General features: G+C 39.4%; 1 protein-coding gene and 1 non-coding gene across 2 annotated transcripts; one reads left to right on the forward strand and one right to left on the reverse strand.

The window, feature by feature from the left end:
- Positions 1-4,258: 4,258 nt before the first annotated feature.
- Positions 4,259-22,199, reverse strand: LOC138375338 (estradiol 17 beta-dehydrogenase 5-like). Its single transcript, XM_069458838.1, has 10 exons — positions 22,083-22,199; positions 18,950-19,092; positions 17,035-17,202; positions 15,365-15,481; positions 14,651-14,728; positions 13,524-13,646; positions 11,071-11,180; positions 8,873-9,038; positions 8,216-8,298; positions 4,259-4,494 (listed from the first exon to the last, which is right to left on the reverse strand). The coding sequence occupies exons 2-10, from the start codon at positions 19,034-19,036 to the stop codon at positions 4,452-4,454; spliced, it is 975 nt and encodes a 324-aa protein (XP_069314939.1). The 5' UTR covers positions 19,037-19,092; positions 22,083-22,199; the 3' UTR covers positions 4,259-4,451.
- LOC138375448 (small nucleolar RNA U13) lies at positions 21,680-21,783 on the forward strand. Its single transcript, XR_011231517.1, has one exon. It is a non-coding gene; the product is annotated as a small nucleolar RNA U13 (small nucleolar RNA).
- Positions 22,200-24,759: the final 2,560 nt, after the last annotated feature.

Here is a 24,759-nt window from a genome sequence, read left to right on the forward strand (position 1 = left end):
TCATGAATAAAACTTACCTTCACATTTTAAGAAAATATCGTTTTATGGCAATATTTAAACCACATACAGAGTTGAGGAAACAGAGTAATGAATCCTTGTCCCATTACTCAGCTCCAGCGACTGTCAGCCAGGCCCCTCTTGTCTGACCTCCTGTGCCCTGCCAGTGCCCCTGAGGTGATTTAAAGCAAAATCCTTCCCTCCATATGTGGAGAGGAAAACGGGGTAAATCTGGGACAGTTTCAGTTTAAAAGAGAGGCTTCTTTTTTCTGATTTAAAATCTAAATTTTACTTTTTAAATACTATTTTTAACAAGGTCTTCTGGTAAGTCAAATTATACCTGTTGAAACCCCAAATCAGAGATGAAGGAAATCAGATGGCTCCCTTCTCTGCATCTGCTTGTTTATCCTTTTGAGACTCAGCATATCGGGAAGAGGCCCTGGCAGAGGGGTGCTCACACCAGACTGGCTTGGTGCACGGTGGGTTTCATGGACATAGTGCTATCCAGGGGCCATGGGCACTGCCCCTTGCTGCCGCCTCTCAGCGCGTCTGGCCTAGCTCTGTGCCCTCAGTTTCACACTGATTCTCCAGGGACATAACTTCTCTTTGACTCCTTGGCTCCTATCCAGAGGGAGTTCAGCAGAAAGAAAATCTGATGTCTGCCCCATGGTGTCCCCGATGGTCACACTCCCCTTTTCCTGTGTCTGCCACCTGCCCTCTCCCCAACCCCATCCCCTGCCCCTGTCCATCTCCATGGCAACCTCTCAGAGTTCCTGCCCCATCTGAAGGCAGACAAGGATTGCCCAGGGGCCAGAGGGGCCTGGTTTGTGCACAGTTCCCTCCATGTCACTTCCCAATTCCACCTTACCACAGGCAGGGCTGCTAGACAGGAATGTGGGCTCTCTGATCCTAAGCAGACTACTTTATCTTCCAAGGCCTCAGTTTCCTCATCTGTTCAGTGAGGGTAATTATAGCACCTCACAATGCTGTCGAAAAGTCTCAGTGAAGATGGGTTGTTACTCTGGCCATTTTTATCACCATCGTCTTGTTCCTCAATTCCTCATGTCCACCTCCCTGCCCAACCTTCCAGATGTAGCTGGGCATGTAGGAATCTCCTGGCTCTGGGCTCCGAGAGAGAAAGGATTGCTGCAGCCATCACAAAATGAAAAGCTGTTTATTTGCACAAGAGAACCTTGAGTGAGGCTCATTCTAGTGGGGGTAGACTTGAGGGTGAGGTGCCATGGTTTGGCCAGTCTGCAAGGAGAGAGGTTTAGTACGGCTGTTGGCAAAGGACCAGAAATAGGAGGGTACTTAGACAGTCTCCTGCTACCCCCATGTCACCAGGCAATTTCTGACTCCCCCCAGCTTCACCCCCATGGACTTAACATTTCCATGTTTCTGACTCCCTGTCACTTGTTAGCTGTGTGACTTTGTGCAGATAGTCTCTTAAGCCTTACATTTGTCACCACTGCCTACCTAAGGGCATCAGGATTAAGTGGTGTACAGAAAGCACGTACACAGTCAGCACCTCGTACTCTGTGTGCACATGCATGTGTGTGTGTGCTTGTATGTACTTTTTATTTCCTTTATCTCCCAGAGTCACAGATCTAGCCATACTATTTAGCATATGCCACTTGTCACTTACACCTAAACCAGAAGTAGAGGGTAGGACAGTGGTTACTCGATGCTGGGGCAGGGAGGGGAAGTTGGTCAGCGGGTACAAAGCTGCAGTTGGAGGGGGAATAAGTTCTGATGTTCCATTGCAGACTAGAACACCTATAGTTAGTAACATATTGTGTATTTCAAAATAGCTGCATAATGAGCATTGACTATAGTATTGCATTTTATGGACTATTTCCCAAGGCCACATGAAAACTGTCAATTAAGTCTGCCACCAGGTGACACTAGGGGAACACTTAATGTACTAGCTCATTTGTGGTTCTGGCAGGAGATGGCAATATTTGCACTGCCTATTTGATTTTAGGGTTTCTTACGCTTTGTAAAACCACTGTGAAGAAAGAAACAGTGGATAGCAAAAATAAGCAAATACTGGGAAATTGTAAAGCTTGAGAAGTTTCACAGAGCGTATGCAATCACATTCTTGATCAGTATTTGCTAATTCCCTTTCAGGTGGTAATTGACAGCTCTGTGCATCTTGCCTTTTAATTCTAAGAGTGGAGCTCACAAAGCCCTCTTCCCTCTTCCGTGGCACCTCTGCTTTTCTATAGGGAATGTGGCTTCTGTGTTTAAGTTCTTCTGCACACTGGGGACTGCAGAGCAAGCTCCATAGATGAAAGGTATTAACGTGTGCTCCTTGAGGGACCCCCTGTGTCAAGTGGCTTGTGTGCATTTCTGATGACTTTAGGACTAGGGGATCCTATCTGAATAGATACTGTCTTCAATGGGCACTTGCGCTTTTCATTTGAATGGAAAATCCAAGGATAAGTGGCAATCAAAGGCATAAAAAGCAGGAAACAGAGTCAGGCATCATTTGTTCAGGGGATAATGATGGGCTGTAGACGGACCTTAGGGAGGACGGCAGGGGATTGCTGGTTGTGTGGCAGTTTTATATTTAACTGTTGTGAGAAACTGACAACTGTTTTTCAAATTGCACAAATTTCCATTCCCTTACACACTGGAAATTGTAGTGTAGAAATGTGTAAGGATTTCCATTTCTCCACACCCTCAACATCATTAGTCTTTGTTATTAATATAGCTATTCTTAATGACTAATGTTGAGCATCTTTTCATGTGCTTATTGGCCATTTGTATATCCTCTCTGGTGAAAGGCCTGTGGCATTCCTGTGAGTTCACTGTGTTGCCCCAGGATGACATGGTGTACAGCTTTGGAACTTGGATTTGCTTCAACTGCCAAACGTTAGAAAACTCAAGAAGATAAAGAAAATCTATTGTATTTGCCCATATTTTTGCTTACCATATGTTTTTTCCTTCCTGATGTTACAAGGTTTCATCATTTACCATTTTCTTTATGTTTAGAAAACTTACTTTAGCCATTCTTTTAGGATAGGTGTTCTTGCAAAAATTCTTTTATTTTTACTTCATCTGGGAATGTCTTGATATCCCTTGTATTCTTGAAAGCTATTTTTGCTGGACATAAGATTCTGGATTAACAGTTATTTTCTTTCAGACTTGGAAATTATTGTCACTTCCTTCTGGCTTTCATGGTTTTATGACAAAAAATCCACTGTCGTTTAGATTTTTTTCGCCTATAAGTAAGGTTTCATTTCTCTCTGGCTGCTTTCAAGATCTTCTCTTTTTCTTTAGTTTTCATAAATTTAATTATGATGTATCTTGATGTGTATTTCTTTTCATTTATATTGTTTGGGGATCATTTATTTCTTGACTCTGCAACCGTATGTATATTTCTAAATTTGGGAAGTTTTCAGCCACTGCTTCTTCACGTACTTTTCCAAACCCATCCTTTGTTTCCTTTCCTCTCAGGGCTTTGAGGACATAAATGTTAGGCCTTTTGTTATAGTTCCACAGGTCTTTGAGGCGCTGTTCCTTTTTTTCATCTGTGTATTTTCTCTCTGTTGTTCCTACTTGGTGATTTATATTATTTTATCTTCCAGTTTACTGATTACTTAATTTAACTCTTACCTTATGCTATGATTGAATTCACTGAATTTTTATTTTGATTATTGTATTTTTCAGTTCTAAAGTTTCCATTTGGTTATTCTTTATATCTTATACTTGTTTGCTGAGACTATTTCTTTACTAAAACTTTATTTTTATTGCAATTGTGTTTATTTTTTTTTTTTCCAGTTCTTCCCTTAGTCCAGTGCAATTGTGTTTATAATGGCTGTTGAAACATTTTTATGATGGTTGCTTTAAAATCTTGGTCAGATAATATCTTGATCAGATTTTATTGTATGCATCTTTTGCTTATCTTTTTTAATTCAGTTTGAGACCGTCCTTGTTCTTGGTATGATAAGTGTCCTTTATTAAAATCAGCACATTTTGGGTATTATGTATTGATTAAATTTTAAATCCATTTATAATTTCTAACAAAATTATATGGTGTGGAAAATTCACAGAAGAAAATGGGAAAAAAATAAGAACTACAAAGAAATGAAAAGCTAGACTTTGAAAATGTGAAGTTATAACAAGTGACGTGTTTTGAGAGATTCACATCCCCTGTGATCACTTCCAGGGATGTCAGCGCTTCAACCTCAGTGAAACAGGTAAAAAAACAAAAAAGCAAATAAATGTCAAAGCTGCAGTAGGTTAGGTTGTTTAAAGTACATCTTTATTTTCTTTAGAGAAATAAAAAGTAGGTTTAGAGACTTTTACTACCTAATTTGGGAACTTGGGCCAACTTGTGACTGAGCAAGCTAAGCAATACGGAATAAACCAGGTAACGTCTTATTCTTCAGATGTTCTCTATTCGTCAACCAAAATCAAAGAACTCTGGAGCAACCACAGACTCTTTGTTAATATTCATCAAGAAATGGATATTCTGGGTGATTAGCAAATCTAAAACATAAAGGGAGAGTCTTGGTCAATTAACTGTTTTTAGACTAAGCGAAAAGAGATTTCTGTTAAATTTAGGCATAAGCATGAAAATTAACATAGTTTTCTTTTTGAGATAAGTACAGACCCAACTAGTTTTACAATAACCATGTGCTGTTGCATCTCACTGTCATGAATACATGGTGGAAAATAAATATACCTACACACAAACAAATATACCAGTATATAAAGATTTTACCGGTAAGTTATTCTACAAATTAAGAATATAAACTATTTGTGTTTATACTTTGAACGCCCAGGAGGGCAAAAACAAATTCTATCTCTTTTAAAACAATGCCCAGTCTGATTTAATATTAACAGTTAATAAATATTTTAAGGTGATGATGAGAAAGATAACAAAAACAGCACTGTTCAATTCCTTTTAAGCACTCAGAAATAATTTATCTATGACTTTTCTAGGGGAAAATTATATGTCAGACTTAGAGATAGACACGGTGATTGTAAGATGAAGTCACTTCAATGGGGAGCTTCCCTTTTAGCAAAGTAAATTCTATTAAGTAATAATTTCGAGATAGAAAATGCTAACTCATTGAATAATTATTGATTAATATTATTGATATTTATTGTTATGGGTTACTTCCTGCATCTCCATACTCCCTTACCTCTTTATCATTTTATTATGTTATTTATTCAACCAGTATTTATTGAGCCCCCAGGGAGATAGTAGGTGAAGAACAAAAACAAAACAAAAAGCCTATCCTCAGAATCCAGCACTCTAATGTGGTAAACAAAAAATTAAAATAAATCAGTGAACTATGTAGTATGTTAGACAGGGATATGTGGCAAGGAGGAAAATAAAGCAGAGTAGAGAGAAAGGATGTTCTGGGAAGAGCTGCATTTTTAATTCAGTAACAGATGGCATCACCAGCATGACATGAGTTAATACCTGAAGGATGTAAAGGAATGACCCATCCAGCTATCTGAAGAAGGAGCTCTGAAGGCAGAGAGAATAGCCCGCACAAAGGCCCTGAGCCAGGCCTGGCAGATGTGAGGAACAGCAAGGTCAGTGGGGCTGAGCTAGAGTCAGGGGAGAGTAGTAGGGCATGGACACAGAGGTGGGGGAGGGAGGGACTTGTTGGTCCTCATAGGTCTGTGTGAGATGCAGGCTGCCAGATATTGAGAAGATGATCACCTGATTACGCCTGCTTTTTAAACTGTTCACTCTGACTGCTATGCATGAGGGAGAGTGCAGAAGCAGGGAGAACAATCAGGGGCACCCACTTGATCAGGAGCACATTCAGGGGGTGTGTGTGTGTATGTGTCTCTGTGTGTGTCTATGTGTTTCTTTGTGTGTCACTCTGTATCTCTGTGCATCTCTCTGTGTTTGTGTGTGTGTCTATGTCTCTGTGTGTGCATATCACTGTGTTTGTCTATCTGTGTGTGCATGTCACTATGTGTATCTCTCTATGTGTGTCTGTGTGAGCATGTGTGTATCTGTGTACGTGTGGGGGCTAGGGATTGCAGATATCATCATAAGCCCAGTTAGAGACATGGTAAGTTTGAGATGCATAGTAGACACCCAAGTGCAGTTGAGTAGACAGATATACCAATCTTAGTCTAGAACCTCAATCAGGGCTGGATACAATACGGGGAGTCTATATCAAGATGGTGTTTAAAGCATGAGACTAGATGAAGTCACCAAGAATGTGAGCGCAGAGAGAAAAGAGAAGAGTTCTCAGGTTGAGCTGTAGGACACTCGACAGCTAAGAGCTCAGGCTGATGAAGAGAAACCGGCAAAGAACATGAAAAGGAATGGCAAGAGTGAAGGGTGCAAGGACATTCTTATAGTGATAGACCCTGGAATCTAAGCAGGTAAGAAGGACAGTGGGCACAGTAGAGGGTCGATGTGAAAAGGTGGTACGATCAATGTGCTGCAGGTCTCTGGCAATCAAAACATTATTGGAATATTGCATAATATAGCAAATGAGCTGGACATGTAGGAGATGATGATTTAAAATTGCAGTGTGAGAATTTAAAATTGAGATTGTGGATTGGTTATAGTAACTAATAATGACAAGGTCTAGAATGAGACCGGGGGTTGAGGGACTGAGTTAGACTAGAGATTAGGCTCATTGGAAGAGAGGAGGTCAAAACACTGAAAGGTCATCTCTGTGGAAATCATAAGAAACAATGACAGATCTACTGCTGGAGAGAGTGACAAGTAGTCAGGAACTAAAATCTTCCATGGATGAGACACACTGACCCAGAAATGCAGTCCTGATGACTGAAACAAGGGGGGGGTGGGAAGCGGTGGGGTTGTCTGATGACATGAGATCCAGAGTGGAGTGTTCTTAGGAAAGGGGAGAGGGAATGGTCTGGGAAGATTACTGAGGGGTAAGAGGCTTCCTACTCAATATTCCGGCTTAGCTCTGTAAACAGCTTAGGAGAGAGAACAGCCCCCCTGCCCCGCCCCGCCCCGCAGAGGACTAAGAGGAAACAGTGCTGCTAGGAAGAACAGAGCTGCAGCTAGAAGAAGCAGGAAGAACATTTATAGACATCAAGAGTAAAAGAGTTTTGCTGATGGCTGACTATGAGTTTCAGATGGCACCATGGGAACGTGCCAAGGTGATGGACACAGCTATTTGGGCACCAGGGATTTTAGGCTCCTGTGGTGACTAACAGTGACAAACACCACGATAGCCCCAAGGCAGGTAAGGAGTGGCAGCTGGTCGGAGTCTTCCCTGGGGCTGACAGATTTGTGAGGTTCCCCTGATTCCTGCTGAGGAAGGCCTTGAGGGAGAGACTTGCATTTCCCAGCTTCTGTGATATTTACATACATGTATTAAATGTCACTGAACAGAAAAAAATAACTTGCAGATTTCTCCCATTTGTGCAGCCTTCCAAAAATCACAGAATCTAAAGTTTGAAGGGTCACTAAAAGTATATCTTTGGAAAGGACTTTTTCTTGTCATTGTCACCTCCCTTCTATTGATATCTGGCATCTCCCCTTCTTTCTTCCTGATTTTCTAAACCTTCTTAGTGTTCACTAGTGAAAAACTTACAGTTAAAAACTTGAATAAACTCACAGACTTGAGGAAAGTTCTGAACAATGTTCTGAAACCAGAGTTAAAGATTCACCCCTCTGGCCAGTTTTGCAAGGGAGCCAACTCAGCTTCCAAACCTGAATTAGAGAAGGTGGGCTTTGTGATGGAAATTAGGGAAACATGAGAAATATTGAGCTATAGAATTAGCAGGGCTAGGTGGTCACTTAAATGTAGGGGTCAGATTTGTGCCATAAAATTGATGTTTATAGTATTAACATCATGAGTATATGGAGAGAGAAGCTGAAGGTTTTAAGTTTAGATATAGTAAGTTAGAACTGTCAGAGTAAGTAGAATTGTCCAGTAGGCTGCTAGAGACCAGGAGAAAGGCCTGCATTAGAGACAGAAATTGGGGAATTACTAGCATATAGTCTGGAGTGAAGCCCAGGGCTGAGGCTCTACACCCCAGGAGGCAGTGCGGAGTTCAGAAGGCTCCGTCTTACACTGAGTCCCGCTCACACTCTTGTCTGGGAAGAGCCCTGAGCCTTAGAGTAAATTTCTGAAGAAAAAAGTGTTTTCCAACAACTTTTCTAAGCAACAGACTCTGCCTCCTGTAGATTGGAATAAGCCAGTTTCTTCCACTGTCCTGTTCCCCAGTGTCTACAGTGCAACAAGCTACTCACTTAGCATCTTGGAAATAGCGCATATTCCTATTCAGGCCATCTAGAGTTTTCATATCCTCTGGTGTCAAATGGAAGTCAAAAGCCTATTAGAAATGTGAGAGGACCAATTCAGTTTCCCTGAGGCAATTTCTGTTCCTCTTCTCCCCTCTCCACATACACACAAATTCATGTAGGAATTTGTGTAGGTTTTATGAGACAATTATCACATACCTGGGATTCATTCAGTGGCAAAAGTCATGGGAATCTGTCCATTCAAACAGTGGAGACTGGCATCTCTAATCTGCCCTCAGAGACTTTTATTCGGTAGCTCTCCTTGTAGCAAAAGAATCCTAGAGATTTTTGAGCCCAAATCTCATGTGATCTAATTCCTTTACTTCACAGCTGTAGAAGTCAAGGTGTGATTTACCCAGGGCCATAATATAGGTGCAAAATCAGAATTGGAGCCCAGTCTTGACTTTGCTTAGTGTTCTTTTCAGACATCACACTCTCCCTTGCAGCAGGTGGAGGCTAAAACGCTTAAATACAGTGCTGATATGCAGAGAGTGTCTAAGGAGACAAGCTTTGCCCAAACATACCTTGACAGCCTCACAAATACCCACATCCACGGCAAAGGATGTGCCTCTGTCAGTCCCCTGCTGCCAGTGCCCTGCTCTGTACCTGGAAGTTCTCTTTGATTCTCTTCTCACTGAAGCTCTTGGCCAGGACCACCACTCCCCGCTGCAGCTGATAACGCAGGGCCACCTGGGCAGGAGTTCGCCCATGCTTTTCAGCAACCGCATTGAGTACTGGATCCTCCAGGATAGCTGGGCTGTTCTTGTTCCTCCTGAGGGGAAAGGCAGAGATGCTACACGTTTGAGGCTGAATATCCACTTTACTTGGAGCCTGCTTCTTCAAGCCAGGGATAGCTAATCCTCTAGAACCTTCCTTACTCCCCTCTGGCTGTTTCAATATCTGTTTTGTTTCTTTTGTTACATCCAAAGAAGAAGGAAAAAGGAAAGTAAGATGGCAAGAAAACTCAGGTCTCTTTTTTTTTTTTTTTTTAAGTATTTCTGAGAAGTTTAGTAAAAGACTGAATAAATGAAGAAAACACAATTGTCCAAAGTAAGACCCAATTTCCCCATCATAATAAATAACAAACTACTGTATAAGAATTTACTATTTCAAAAATGCTTTCAGTATAGCTTAAAGTCTGCTAAATTGATGCCTCCCAGTTTTTTCTGTTTGCTTAAGGTCTTCAAGCTATACTACAATGCTATTGTAACCAAAACAGCGTGGTACTGGCACAGGAACAGAGACATAGACCAGTAGACCAGAATAGCAAACGCAGATATAAACCGTCCTCATATTGCCATGTGATCTTTGACAAAGCAGACAAAAACATACGTTGGGCTAAGGAATCTCTACTCAATAAGTGATGCTGGGAAAATTGGATAGCCACGTGCGAAGACTGAAACAAGATCCACACCACTCACAAAAATCAACTCAAATGGATAACAGACTTAATTTAAACCTAAGGCATGAAAGTATAAGAATTCCAGAAGAAAATGTTGGAAAAACTCTTATAGACATCAACCTAGGCAAAGAATTTATGAATAAGACCCCAAAAGCAATCACAGCAACAACAAAAATAAATAAATGGGACCCGATGAAACTAAAAAGCTTCTGCACAGCCAAGGAAACAACCATTAGAGTGAATAGGCAACCTACAGAATGGGAGACAATATTTGCTTTCTATATATCCGATAAAGGGCTAATAACTAGAATCTGTAAAGAACTTAAGCAAATAAGCAAGAACAAATCAACCCCATTATAAAAAATAATGGGAAAAAGACATGAACAGAAACTTTTCATAAGAAGATAGACTAATGGCCAAGAAACATATGAAAAAAAATGCTCAACATCTCTAATCACCAGGGAAATGCAAATGAAAACCACAGTGATATACCACTTAACTTCCCTGAGAATGGCTTTTATTAAAAAGTCCCGAAACAACAAATGCTGGTGTTTATGCAGAGAGATAGGAACACTCATACACTGTTTGTGGGACTGCAAACTAGTAAAACCTCTATGGAAAGTAGTATAGAGATACCTCAAAGAACTAAAAGTAGACCTACCATTTGATCCAGCAATCCCACTACTGAGTATTTACCCAAAGGAAAAAAAAAAGACATTCTATAAAAAAGATACCTGCACTCAAATATTTATAGCAGAGCAACTTACAATTGCAAAGATGTGGACACAACCCAAGTGCCCATCAATACATGAGTGGATTAATAAAAAGTGGTATATGTATACCATGGAGTACTACTCAGCCATAAAAGTAAATGCTGAACTAATACCTCTTGCATTAACCTGGATGGAACTGGAGACCATTCTTCTAAGTGAAATATCACAAGAATGGAAAAGCAAACACCACATGTACTAACCATTAAATTGGAACTAATTGATCAAAACTTATGTGCACATATGGAAATAGCATTCATTGGAAATCAAACAGGTGGGATGGGGAGGAGGGGATAGGTAAATTCACACCTAACGAGTACAATGTACACTACCTGGGGAATGGGAACACTTATAGCTTTGACTCAAATGGTACAAAGGTAATTTATGTAACCAAAATATTTGTACCCCTGTAATATTCTAAAATTTTATAAGAGAAAAAAATACTTTCAATAATTTTATTATCTAATAATGTTTTATTGAGTCCATGTATTAATAATGTAAGTCTGGGTTACATAAAAGGTTTACAAAGATAAATTATTCCTGCTGTCTACTTTTAATTTCCCCAGACAGTTGAGAGATGACTTCAGAAGTTATAGTATCTATGCTTAAAATAACTTTATGATGATTATTACCATTCCTTGGCTGGGTCAGACCCCAAGGCAGCATACGCAGTCAAGACAATGTCCTTGGACTTGCAGAACTCCAGTAGTTTGCTTTGGTTGTGGTAAAGATGACATTCCACCTGCAGAATACCAAGCAGAAGCATTAGATTACAGGACTACCAAAGCCAAATATACCAGGAACATGGAGTACTGTATTGCATGGTATCAAAAATATTCAAGAATACTAGCATCATTGGCCAACTCATGATCATCATCCACCAGCTGTACCCACAGAGCTCCCAAAGGCTTTACTTTGGATTACAGCCCAGAGATATCATGGCAACGTGGATTAAGTAATTATCTCAGTGTTCTTGGAGGACAGGTTGAGAAAAAAAAACAGATAATTTCAGTCTCTCAGACTGAAAAACCATGGTCATGTCTTTGATTCTTGCTCATTTATTGTCTGTATATAATGAGAAGTAATTTCTGCCTTTCCTAGTTCTTTAATCTCAGTATTCTTTATTTTTATCTCTTCTCTTCAATACTACTACCCCTAGGATCCAATGAAATCATCCCTCAAAATTTTTTTAACTTTATTGAGGTATAATTGTTATCCTAATAAATGCACACATTTAATGTATACATCTTGATGAGTTCAGGCATGTGCATACACCTGTGATACCATCACCCCCATCAATGCACTAAACACATCCATCACCTCCAAAAATTCCCTTGTATTCTTCTGTGCTTATGGTCTTGGTTTTGTTTTGTGTTTTGGGGGGCCTTTTTAAAAATAAGAATGCTTAACATGAGATCTATCCTCAACATATTTTAAAGTACACATACTATAGGTATAAAGCATTATACCATAGGTATAAAGCATTTAACCATAGGTATAAAGCATTAATATCAAAAATATATAAGAATTTCCTACAACTCAATAGCAAAAATAAATAAAGAAATTACTCAATTGGAAAATGGGAAAAGAACTTGTATAGACATTTCTCCAAAGAAATCATCCCTCAAATCTGAGTCACTTTTTCCTCAGGTCATCCTTGAGCTCCAGGAACTGGAATATTTTCCTCCTTCGTACCACATCATGTTGTGATGTCTTTGTTTGATCTTTAAAGCCCCCCCAAAATGTCCCTACCCTGAATTATTGCACCCATAACTCTTCCCCAAGCTTCAGTCTTGTCCCATGTGGAAAGAGATTTGGAAATACTTTTTGCCTTTTTATCATTAGGTGGAAATAAATTGCTAATCATTACTAGTCATGAACACTAAAGAGGAGGTAGAGTAACTTATTGGATTCCGGGATTAAAACCAATCCTAGACCGTGTAACACCTCACCTGAGCTAATTTCTTACTATGCCAAGATTGCTGCCCAGTTGGTAATGAACCCTACTTTATTCAAGCTTTCCATGCCATCTTCCTCACAACCAGTCAGCCTCTATTTGGCCAAATTCTTTTCAGCCTTGAGAGCTCAGGGTAGGGTGTAGCTGCCCTTTTGGTTCTTCACCAAGTACTGCAGTCAAAACCATTTTTTTTTTTCCTTTCTCTATACTGATGATGCCTAAAGAGTAGGTAAACCTCCAAGGGGACACAAAAGAAAACTTTTTAGAATTCCTACTTGTATTTTTCATCCAAAAAATTAAAAATCAGCCTTACTAATATTTACTACATAGATTGACTTGTCCTCACTCCATCTGCATGTAAGATGTTCAAATGAGGAGTGGTCATCTGTGGGAAGTGTGAGCCTCCCACAGCGCAGAAGTACTGTCCATCGTTCCCATACTCACACGACTTCTTTCATAATCCTCCAAGATATGGCAGTTTATGTGCTGCCCATTTAAGTGGGTTTACCTTAATAAGTAGACTTTAAAAATATTTTACTTTTAATTTTTTATTCTAGTAGAATACACACAACGTACATTTTACCATTTTAACCATTTTTAAGTGGACATTTCAGTGGCATTAAGCACATTCATATGGTCCTGCAACCATCACCATTACCCATCTTCAGAGTAGTCTTTTAAAAACAGTAGCTTTTCATTAAGTTCAGGAGATATTTTTGAGGTATTGAGAGGCTCAGTGGTCATCTCATGGCACAGCACTTAAAGGAGTTGTCAGATTTGAATCACCTCTTTTCTTTTACACACAAGTGTTCCAAAATTATTGACCTTTCATGTGATGAGAAGTGGCTGTCAGTCATTTGCTAGCTCCAACTTCAAAGACCAACCACCACAATACCTAGTAGATTATACTCTAAGTACGAAAAACTCTTAGATGATTTTCATAAAGTGACATAGCCTTGGGCACTGTCTTCAGTAATTTGAAATGTGTTCTGTTCTCTTGAAGCATCTGATGTTCCACGGTAAAATACATGAGAGAGGAATGTCATCAGTGGCCTTGTCAAATTGAGGAAAGAGAAAGCTGAATAGCAGAGCAAGAAGAAGTTGGTGGGGCAGATTGGTGGTGCTCACCTGGTTGCAGACAGGCTTGTACTTGAGCCCTGGCTTGTTCAGGATCTTTTCCAGCTGCCTGCGGTTAAAGTTGGACACCCCAATGGACTTGGCCAATCCTGCATCCTTACACTTCTCCATGGCCTGGGGAGGAAGGGTTTATGAAGAGTAACCTGTGTCACAGACCAGGGAAGAGAAATAAATGTTAACATGCTAAGGGTGGGACTGGGGGTGGGAGCCTGGGAGAGTAAGAGAGGCATAGTCTTTCAAGGTGCAGATGTCAACCAATGACGCAGGGACTGACTGAGTAAGAGAAAACTGGAAGTAATAGGGAAAAAATCGGTAAGAAGACAGAGTAAGAAAAGAAACTCTCCCTTGTCAGCGACTTGTCAGCATCTCAATGCAGAGTCGCATCCGCATTAAACTTTCTCTTCCTCAACAGACCAAGACAGAGCTAAAGGAGCCAGCACACTCTCCAGTGAATGCCTAGGAAAATGCAATTGAGGACTGGTAGAACAAGTGCCAAAAGAATGGGGCACAGCCAGGTACAGCATGGAAGGCAGGAAGACCACCTGCCAGACCTCCGCTCCCTGTTCCGTCTGACCTCAGGTCCTCCTGCCATCCACCTCACTCACACTGTCCCAGTCTCCCCTGTCCCTTTGCTGTTCCTGGAACATGGCAATGTCTCTCCCCTCTTAAAAACTTTGCCTTGGCTCTCTTCCTGCCCATATCACTCTTTCCCCATACAGTCAACTCCTCCATCTACTGCAAGTCTTTTCTCAAACGTCATCCTTTCAAAGAGGCCTCCCCTGCCACTCTGTTTTTAATTGCCTCTCTGTGCCCCAAACCCACCCTGGCACTCTCTGTCCTTCACTCAGCTCTACCCACTGCTCCCATGACACCTACCTCATGGGCCAAGGCCTTGGTTCTGTTCACTGATGTAGCCTGAGTGCATAGAGTAGAATGTGATAGACCTAGACACTCAATAAATACTTGTTCAATGATTAAGTGAATGATATGTGACAAGAGAAACAGAGGGACATTCAGGGGCTCTCCTGAGTTTGAACAGGGGGCAGAATTGGACCAGATCCCCCTTTACCTGAATCCCCCACGGTGCAGAGACGTGGCCTCTCTGGAGCTTCACTCACCTCCCATGTGCTACAGAGATCCACGGTGTCAAAAATAATTTTTCCATGTGTGTCCTTTGGAAAAATCTCCTCCCCAGGCTGGAACACAGGAGAGAAGAGGAGCTTGTACAGAGCTCTCTCTGGCCTCAGCCAAGCCATTTGGGGCCTAGAGACCTTGAGACCAACGGAACAATTTGTCCTTAATTATTGAAAGGATTTGTAAAGTTAGTCTAAAGGCAAAGGAATTACACTGAGGAAACACATTTCTTAGAAATGCTTTGAAGTGCTAAAAGTTTCAGACACCCAGGACAGAGCTCAGGGTGGCACTATGCCAAGTGGGCCCTTTGGTCCTGGGCCCTTGCCAAGAACTCTCTGCCTTGTCAGTAAATTGTCAGCATCTCAATGCAGAGTCTCATCTGCATTAAACTTTCTTTTCCTCAACAGACATCAGCGAGCATGAGGTTGAGATTCCAGAGCACAAGAACTTAAAATTTGAAAATATAGGTGGTACATCCACAAGTTGAAGCAGAGATGTTGGCACCAGTGACCCCTGTCACTCTGGAGCTGAAGTAGTGAACTGAGGTGGAAACAGTTTTGAAAACAGAGAGAAAGAGAGAGAGAGAGAGAGACAGTCTTAAAGTTATTCTGTTCTTCTCCTCCTCATAAACTGCATGTTCTCTTGCATTCAGCAACTACTTTTACCTGGATCACCAAAGTAAAACAACTGGTGCTAACCTTGAAAGACATTGGGCAATGAATAAGGTAGAGATCCACATAGCTCAGCTGAAGTTTCGTCAGTGATCTTTCCAGGCACGTTTGGACCAATTCCGGACGGAGGAAGGTGCTCCACACCTGAAAGAGTTGAAAGAGAAGCCGTGTGGGATTATTTCTTCAAAAATCCTTAGGACAGAATAATGAAATGGCAAATAAACCACATCAGCAACCAAAATCCCTCTTATAGTGGAGGAGAAGCGGCATGTTACCCAGTGAAGCTCCTGAGTTCTTTAACATCATAGCACATTTTCATACTAAATTCGGGCGATATATGTAGAAAATAGAAATATGATTTTACAGCAGAGGTTCTCAAACTTTAGAATGTAAAAGAATTATCGGATTTATTTGTGAAAAACCTATTCCCGGGTTCTAGCCCAAACACAGTGTCTGGAAACCAGACTGGGAATTGCCTGCTAGACAAGAACCCCAAGTGATTTTCCAAAGAAGGGCCTATGAGGAACTTTTTTGAGAGTAATTTAGTCACCTCATTTTAAGAAGTAATAATCTAGGGGAAAATTAATCAAAATAACTAAAATGAAGGAAAGAAATTAAAGGAGAATTAAAAGATGAATGTGAGAAGGCTGGTGCTGTAGCTACACCACATCTGAAAACAGTCATATGTCACATTCATGGTCTAGAAGAAATGTCCCTTTATAGACGTGCATGGGATTCACGTGCATGAGCCTCAACTCAATCTTTCCTTCGCCTCAAATTTAAGTGTGTGTTTTTTTTTTTTTTCCTTCATAGCAGCAGTCAGTTCAATGAACACTAAAGGAAAAATTCCTGGGGGGCTTCCTTTTCAATCTGACTTAAATATCTAAGTTCTTCTTGTTGTTTTAGATGTGATGTGAATAGATATGAAAGATATTAGGAGAAAATGACTCAAGAATTTTTTAAGAAGTACTACATAAGTACTTTCACAAACATTAATTTCGTCCTTATATCATTTCTGAGGAATTATAATTCCTACTTCACAAAGATAAGAAATAAATATGCATTAACCACAAAATAGCTTGAGATGAGAAGACTAAGGGTCAGAGAGGTTAAAAAACTACTTTTGGGTTAAGAAATTGTACAAAGTCAAACAGATTATTAAAGAACTAAAATTTGATCCTAGTTTCGTCTGATTCCAAAGCCTACACTTTCTGACTAAATCACAATACCTCAAACTATGGCTAAAGATCAAGTCACGTTGTCGCAACTCGAGTAGAGCAGAGTTGGAAAAGCCAAGTCATTCCTGAGTTTTAAAAAATATGATGATAATAATAACAGCCAGCATTTTCAAGCATTTAAAATGTATCAAACTTTTCTACAAGCTTTACGTGTATTTTTTAACCTAACACTCATGAAACTCCTGTGAGGTAAATGATATTTAATAATACCTTCATTTTACAGCTTGGGAAACAGAGGGACAGAGTTTAGGTAGTTTGTCCAAGGTCACACATTTAGGAGGTGGCAGAGCCTGGATCTAATTGTAAAAGTCTGATTACAGAATCCACATTCCTAACCAGCCTTTTTAGGTGCAAGGTCTGAGTGGATGAAGATCAAACCAGTAAGAAGAGAAATTTGCCAAGAAACAATACAGCTAAGAGTGAGCTTCCCACAGGTACAGATATAACTGTATGCAGCACCTTCGATGTATAGAATATGTCTTCTCTCCTCACAGTGCCATTGGCAATCTTCTTCTGGATGGCCCGCCCAACCTCCTCTTCGTTTAGATACATGTAAGCTGAGTCAATATGGCGGTAGCCTACATCAACTGCTATCTGGATGGCCTCCTCTACCTTGCTTTTAGCAACCTAGAAGAGTATAAAAAGATAAAGACTTACTCGACTCAGGAACAGATGATCAATTCCATAAGCAGAGCTATTCAACAGAACCTATTGTTTTTCTAAAGGCTAAGAACTAGAGGTGGCAAAGCTAAATGTTGAGTTATAACCAGTGGTGAATATTCAATAACTGACTATCTGAAGAAAAGAATTCCTGGTTTGTAGTATTTTCCAATTTCTATGGTGTATATATTCCCAATATTTCCTAATTTTAAGCTTCCAAAATTAAGAAAAGATCTAAGATTCTTGTGAGTCTTTGTGAGCTAGACCCAGCATGTCACTGGTTTTAACATTCTGTGTATTTGTAATATCTACATGATCTATGAATTTACACAATCTATAGATTTACATTCTTAAATTAATTCATTCTATAAGAGATTACTAAATTGGTTTCAACCCAGATATCCAATGATGATAATTATCTATCAATGCAAAGATGTAACTTTACACACAATAAATTAGTGATTTACTTACCTAAACTTGGAAAAACTCCTCAAAGAACATTTGAGGACGGACAAAAATGTAAAAGAATATAAACACTTTTTTTTCACTCAAAAATATCTCATAATTCTTTTTTTGGTTGCTAAGTTGGTTCTTAGGTGACACTTTCTCCTTCAAAACTTTGTTATCTTTCTTAGGGCCTACTGTTCTCTGGCCCACCAGTCTGGACTCTTGAAGTCATCCACAATTGTTTTCTTTGCATTACCACCTCCTGTACCTCAGTCAGTAACTAAAATGACTCTTGGGTATATTTTTTTTTTTCATTTCCAACTCCTGATGAGTCAACTGAGTTGCATGAAGATTCACTGACTGTCCTCAGGTTAGAGCCAAGTCAAGGCAAAAGCAGAACTTCCTGCCAGCCTTTTTGCTTACAGCCTCAATATTATACCCCATGTACCTTTAATGTTGGTAAATCAATCCTACAACTTTTCTAAACAATTATAAACTTCTTCACCAAGAACCACTGAGATGTGCCCTTGTAAGTTTGCAGCGTTTGATCCAGAAATGTGCATGGAGTTCAGTCTTCCACAGAGAGGGAAAATTTCCAAGTGCCACTTGGCTTTCCCCATGGCAGGCCTCTAGGAGAGTGTTTTCACCCCAGACCACCACACTCCCTCTAATCCTGTCCCTCTGACTCCAAGTCTCTTGGCCACAAAGCTTTCTCTAGATAGTCTATGATTAGTGGTGGACATTAAAAATCACAGAGCAACTTCCTCACAAGCAAGTTTGCTGTGAAGTTTCTGACATATGGTAATCATGGCAACTGGGTTTCATTTACCCTAATATACTGTGAAATGGTTACAACTAGACAGCCAATGAGAGTAGCAAAAACAGACTTACCCACCCCTGAATTCTGAAAGGTGGCCCTGATACAGTGCAGCTCCAAGTGCGGTCCTGCGCAAGCAGCATCAGAGTCACTTGGAGGCTCATTAGAAATGTGAATTTTAGAGCCTTAACCCAGACCTATTCAGTTAGAAACTTTGGGGGCAGGGCCTCCAAATCTGCATTTTTAATAAGATCCTCAAGTGTTTGTATCTCTACTAAAATTTGAAAAGCACTGGCTTAATGCACAAAGTAACCTGACCTGAAGAGAAGTGTTTTACAAATGAGGAAAGTAAGACCCGCCTGAATTTCCTAAACTCACACAGTGACTGGTTCTGGTCAGAAACCGTGTCTGCTACCCAGTGTCATTCCATGCCCAACACCATATGAATACCTTAGTAGGAACAGAGGTGCCCAACCCCAGTGTAGGCATGAAGTGTCCATCATTCAGTTTTACAGAAAGGGGTACATTATAATTCATCTTCTTTCCCTCTTCCTGTGAAACAGACACTGCTTTGCTTCTTTGTTAAAAGAAACCTGTAGAAGGAAGCAAAGAGCACAATGGCTATATTTTTAAATAACAGCTTCAATGAGCTATAATTCACATGCCATAAAATCATCCCTTTAAAGTATAATATAATAATTGATTTTTTGATATTAAACCAGTCTTGCATTCCTGGGATAAGTTTCCTTTGGTCATGGTAAAAAATCCTTTTATGTGCTGCTGGATTAAGTTTGATAGTATTTTGTTGATTATTTTTTATAGCTATATTCATAAGGGATTTTGTTCTTTAGTCTTCTTTTCCTTGGGATATTTGTCTGGTTTTGGTATCTGAGAATATTGGTCTCTAAGAATGAGTTCTTGGAAATGTTCCCTCCTCTTCTATTTTTGGAAGAGTTTGAGAAAGATTAGTGTTAATTCTTCCTTAAATGTTTCATAGAACTCAGCAATGAAGCCACCTGGGTCTGGTCTTTTCTTCGTGAGTTTAAAAAATATATATTACTATTTAAGTCTCTTTACTTGTTATAGGTCCATTCAGATTATCTAACATTTCTTGAGCCAGTTTTAGCATTTTGTATTTTTCTAAGAATTTATCATTCCAACTAAATTATCTTTAAGAGGAATTGCAGTGTTCCCTTTGTCATTCTTGATTTTAATATGCATTTTCTCTAATTTTTTTCTAGATCAGTCTAAGTTGTGTGCTATTTAATTTCCCCATACATGTGAATTTCTCAGGTTATCTTCTGTTGATGACTTCTAATTTCATTACATTCTAGTCAAAAAACTTATTTTGTATGATTTTAATCTTTTCAAATGCATTCAGTCTTGTTTTATTGCTTAATGTGTGACCTATATTGGAGAATGTTCCATGTGCACTCGAAAATAATGTGTGTTCTTCTGTTGCAGGGTGGACTGTTCTGCAGATGTCTGTTAGGTCTGGCTGGTTGACAGTGTCGCTCACATCACCACCTGAGCACTGCCTGGTCAGATCAGCAGCGGCATTAGATTCTGCATTACGGTGAGTTGTATAATTATTTAATTTTATATTACAATGTAATAATAATAGAAATAAAGTACACAATAAATGCAATGCACTTGAATCATCCCGAAACAATTGCCCCCACCCCTGTGGATGGATAAATTGTCTTCCATGAAACTGGTCCCTGGTGCCAAAAAGGTTGGGGGCTGCTGGTAGAGAGCATACGACTGAATCATATTTTGTTTTGTTTTAAATATCCATTTTAGAAACTCTGTTTTTTGATTGATTTTTTCGTCAACTTACATTTACATGGCTGTCAATGTAGGATATATATTTGCCACTTTGCTGTTTGCCTTTAATGTCTTTTGTCTTTTTTGCCCCTGTCTCCATCACTGCTTCCTTTTCTGTTAAGTAAGTGCAAGGGTTTGAGGGATTTTGTGGCTAATCTAGGAAAAAGCAATGCGTGTAAGGTGACAGAAGAATATACGAGGCTTATTGGGTAACACTTGGACAAGTTTGCATGTAGGTAAAAGTTCCTCACAGCAAGAGTGAGTCCAGAGACTAGAGCATGGGCAGTCACTGCTCAGAAGGGGAATAGGTCAAAGGACTCCAAAGAGAGAGGAGAATCAGAGAAGGAACTTATATGTCTAGGTGATGTCACCCCGCAGCAGCACGGTGGGAAGTCTCTGAGTTAGAGAGCTCCAAAAGACCATGGCAGGTTGGGGTTTTACACCCATGAGTCACTATCTATCAATGGCCAGAAGATGTAGGGTGAGATTTTGTGAGGTATGCAAATCAGGAAAACTCTAAAAGGCTAAAGATATGCTTGTCTAGACTATCTTAAAATTTTGTGGATGGGCCAAAATTTGAGTTTGGTGCCAATGGATTTTGGAGCTAATGTGGCTCAGCCTGCAATGAAGAAATAAACAACCTAGATGCCAATATACAGAGACTATTCTGGGATCATTTACATAACAAGAGGTATTTTCTAGTATACTATTTTAATTATCCTATAGTTAGTTTTACTATAATTTTGAGGTATTTTCTTAGTGGTCGTCCTGGTGTCTTAACACAATCTAGTTTAGATTAATACTAAGTTAATTTCAATAGTCTAAAAAACTTTGGTCCATACAGAAAACTGGTCTTTGCCAAAGCAGACAAATTTTTATTTTATTTAAAAATAAATAAACTAAATTTATTTTTATTTTATTTAAAAATAAATAAACTAAATTTATTTTTATTTTATTTAAAAATAAATAAACTAAATTTATTTTTATTTTATTTAAAAATAAATAAACATGAGACTTGATTAAATTAAAAAGCTTCTGCACAGCTAAGGAAATAATCAACAGAGCAAACAGGCAATCCACAGAATAGGAGAAAATATTCATAAACTACACATCTGATAAAGGGCTAATAACCAGAATCTATTATATAAAGAACTCAAGCAAATCAGTAAGAAAAAAACAAACAACCCCATTAAAAAAATAGGCAAAAGACATGAACAGAAGCTTTTCAAAAGAAGATAAATAGCCAATAAACAGATGAAAAAATATTCAACATCACTAATCACCAGGGAAATGGAAATTAAAACCACAAATGTTGAGGTTACATTTTTTCAACCATTAAAAAATGTATTATAGATCATTTTGTAGTTCATAAGCATGATGATTGGGTTTTCACGCACATGCATGAGATGTGCCTCCCTCAGTCCTTGTTACGATATCGGCACATTACCTGTCTGACATAAAAACAAAAACATATAAACCATATTTAGCTCATGGGCTATACAAAAACTTAGGCAGTGTTCTAGGCTTGGGGGCCATAACTCTATATAATTAGTAGACATTTTTATTAGGGCTATAATTATCTTTCTATAAATTACTATTTTTTAAATTGTGGTAAAATATATGTCATATCATATTTCTCATTTTAACCATTCATAAGCATATAATCCAGTGGCATTAAATACATTCACAATGCTGTCTAACCATCACCACTTCTATACTCAAAACATTTTTGTCATCCCCATGAGAAATTCTGTACCTGATACAGGAGGTTGCAGGATGGCACTTCCAAGGGGAGGGAGCTGGGTCCCTGGCACTCCCTGAGATATAAGCAGCTGAGGCAAGGTGTCATCCTGGAGCCCCGCCCCAGACTACACACTGGCCTGGAACCCCCGGGGCCTTGGCTGCAGCCAAGAGAAGGAGGGGCTGCTGCCAGAGGGGCTGCTGCCAGAGGGGCTGCAGCCAAGAGAAGGAGGGGCTGCTGCCAGAGGGGCTTAGGCACAGCGACCTCAGGGACCACAGGAGACACTATGCACCAGGGGCCCAGGCTGCCTTAAGAAGCCAGCAGCCAGACTGCAGCGCCAGCCACAGGCAGCATTCCAACCTGCCTCCTGGGGATCGCCCCGCCCCTGCGCTCCTGGGCCAGCCCTCGTGCACACCTGCACACCGTCAGGGACCTCTGGGCTTGGCTTCGCCCCTCCCCACTCAGTTCGGGAGCAGGGGATGGCCCAGCCCAGTTCACCACCATTGGCACTTGCACACTAATCCCCGGGCCTGAGGTTCCGCCTGCTTACATTCTGTTTCTCATTCCTTTTAGCACGTCCTTCTAGTTTTCCTATAGCAAGAAAACGTGTTCAGAAAGTAAGATAATTCCTGTATGTACAGATTCTGTAAGAGAAATATTACCTCTTCTGTCATCAGGGGCTCCAAATATGCCTGCCATCTTAAAGAGCTACTTTTGTAGACACAACTGTGGGTAAAGAATTACACAACAGACTCAGTAAAAATGAATTATATACTTTACCTAATGGTTAATATAATTGATTCAAGAATAGAGGTTTTATGAAAGCTGGGCCAGTATTCCTTGGGATTTTTCCACTTGGTCCCTGCATATTCCACACATATCCAAGGGTACAAGTATCTTAATTCACACTCTAATTCTTAATCACAGACTCTTAAAGCAAAGCATCTTGCCAGGGCAATCTCAGCCCCATACTGTGTCAAAATCAGGCTTCCTTCATGAACTCTTACCTGTATCACTCGTGGGGACTTTCTTTTCCTCACAGTAATTTAAAGCAGGTTCTGTGCTGCTTTTCCCTACCACTTTTCTTTTCTTGGAGCACTTATATTCACTACAGCACATCTGTCTAACTTCAAATATTAAAGAGCCGGGTTCGCTAGTGACCAAGTACTATAGGGAGTTCATTTTATTTAAACTTTAAAACAGTGTTCTCAAAGTGCAGTCCAGGGATTTAAAAGGTCCCTGAAATCATTTGGGGGGCCATGAGATAAAGAGGACTTTTATGATAATACTAAGAAACTGTATCACAACAGATTGAATACATAAGTAGATTTGAGATTCTAGCGGTCTTCTATTAAGCTACTTACTAGACTTTTAAAAATATAAAACAATATCATTTTTCTCCCTAAATGATTTTTGTTTTGGAAAAGATTGTGATTTTTATAAACATTTTATGTCAAAATGTAATAGGTTTATTATTTTTAAATGAATTGATACATAAATATTTTAAATTTTCTCAGCTTAAATTTTTAATGTGGTATACATCAATAGATAGAGAACATATAAACAAAAGCTTTTGGGGGGGACCATTGGTAATTTTTAAGAGTATAAATGGATCTTAAAGCCAAAAATTTTGAGAGCATTTTATTTTAATGAAAAGATGGTTTTAAACTTATGTAAGGTACTCCAGGCTGTGGGGAAACAGGGAAAGCTCTCAATTCATTTTATGAAGCCAGTATAACTGATAACAAGACCTGATAAATAAGACCAGAAAAGAGAGAAGGAAACAATAGCTCAATTACACTGATAAACCTAGATGCATAATTCCAAATAAAAACATTACCTAATAGAATCCAGAACTATATCAAATAATATAGTATGCTAATAATGTAAATTTTTTTGTTAATGACATAATCATCAGCTACTATCAGGATATCCATTAAATAGCAAAATAATCCATTATACCAATACATTTAAAAAAGAATGAAAGCAAAAAATCACATATAGGTATTCAATGATATTTTATACAAATAAAACTAAATAAAATATAAATTTAAAAAAAAATTAAATGGAAAGAAAGATAATTTACCAAAAACAGTAATTTTTCCCATTACAAAATGTTTAGTTAAAATCTGATAATAAAGAGATCTCTTCTCCATTTTAAAATTTCTGAGTGTTTCTTCAAGCCCAAGACACTATTAATTGAAAATTAGAGCATTCTTTTGTGTAAGAAAGAAAAAAAATGATGCTAATTATAAAGATGCTATCAATTAGCAAAGTTAAACTATGAAAAAATACATACTTTAGAACTGACTGGGCCGGGCGCGGTGGCTCACGCCTGTAATCCTAGCTCTCTGGGAGGCCGAGGTGGGCGGATCGTTTGAGCTCAGGAGTTCGAGACCAGCCTGAGCAAGAGCGAGACCCCATCTCTACTAAAAATAGAAAGAATTATATGGACAGCTAAAAATATATATAGAAAAAATTAGCCGGGCATGGTGGTGCATGCCTGTAGTCCCAGCTACTTGGGAGGCTGAGACAGGAGGATCGCTTGAGCCCAGGAGTTTGAGGTTGCTGTGAGCTAGGCTGACGCCACGGCACTCACTCTAGCCCGGGCAACAGAGTGAGACTCTGTCTCAAAAAAAAAAAAAAAAAGAACTGACTGTAGTAAAACTGTCTCAGAGGCTGCAACAGAGAA

The sequence above is a fragment of the Eulemur rufifrons genome, chromosome 25, assembly GCF_041146395.1.
Source record: "Eulemur rufifrons isolate Redbay chromosome 25, OSU_ERuf_1, whole genome shotgun sequence".
In the NCBI taxonomy this organism is placed as follows: Eukaryota; Metazoa; Chordata; class Mammalia; order Primates; family Lemuridae; genus Eulemur; species Eulemur rufifrons.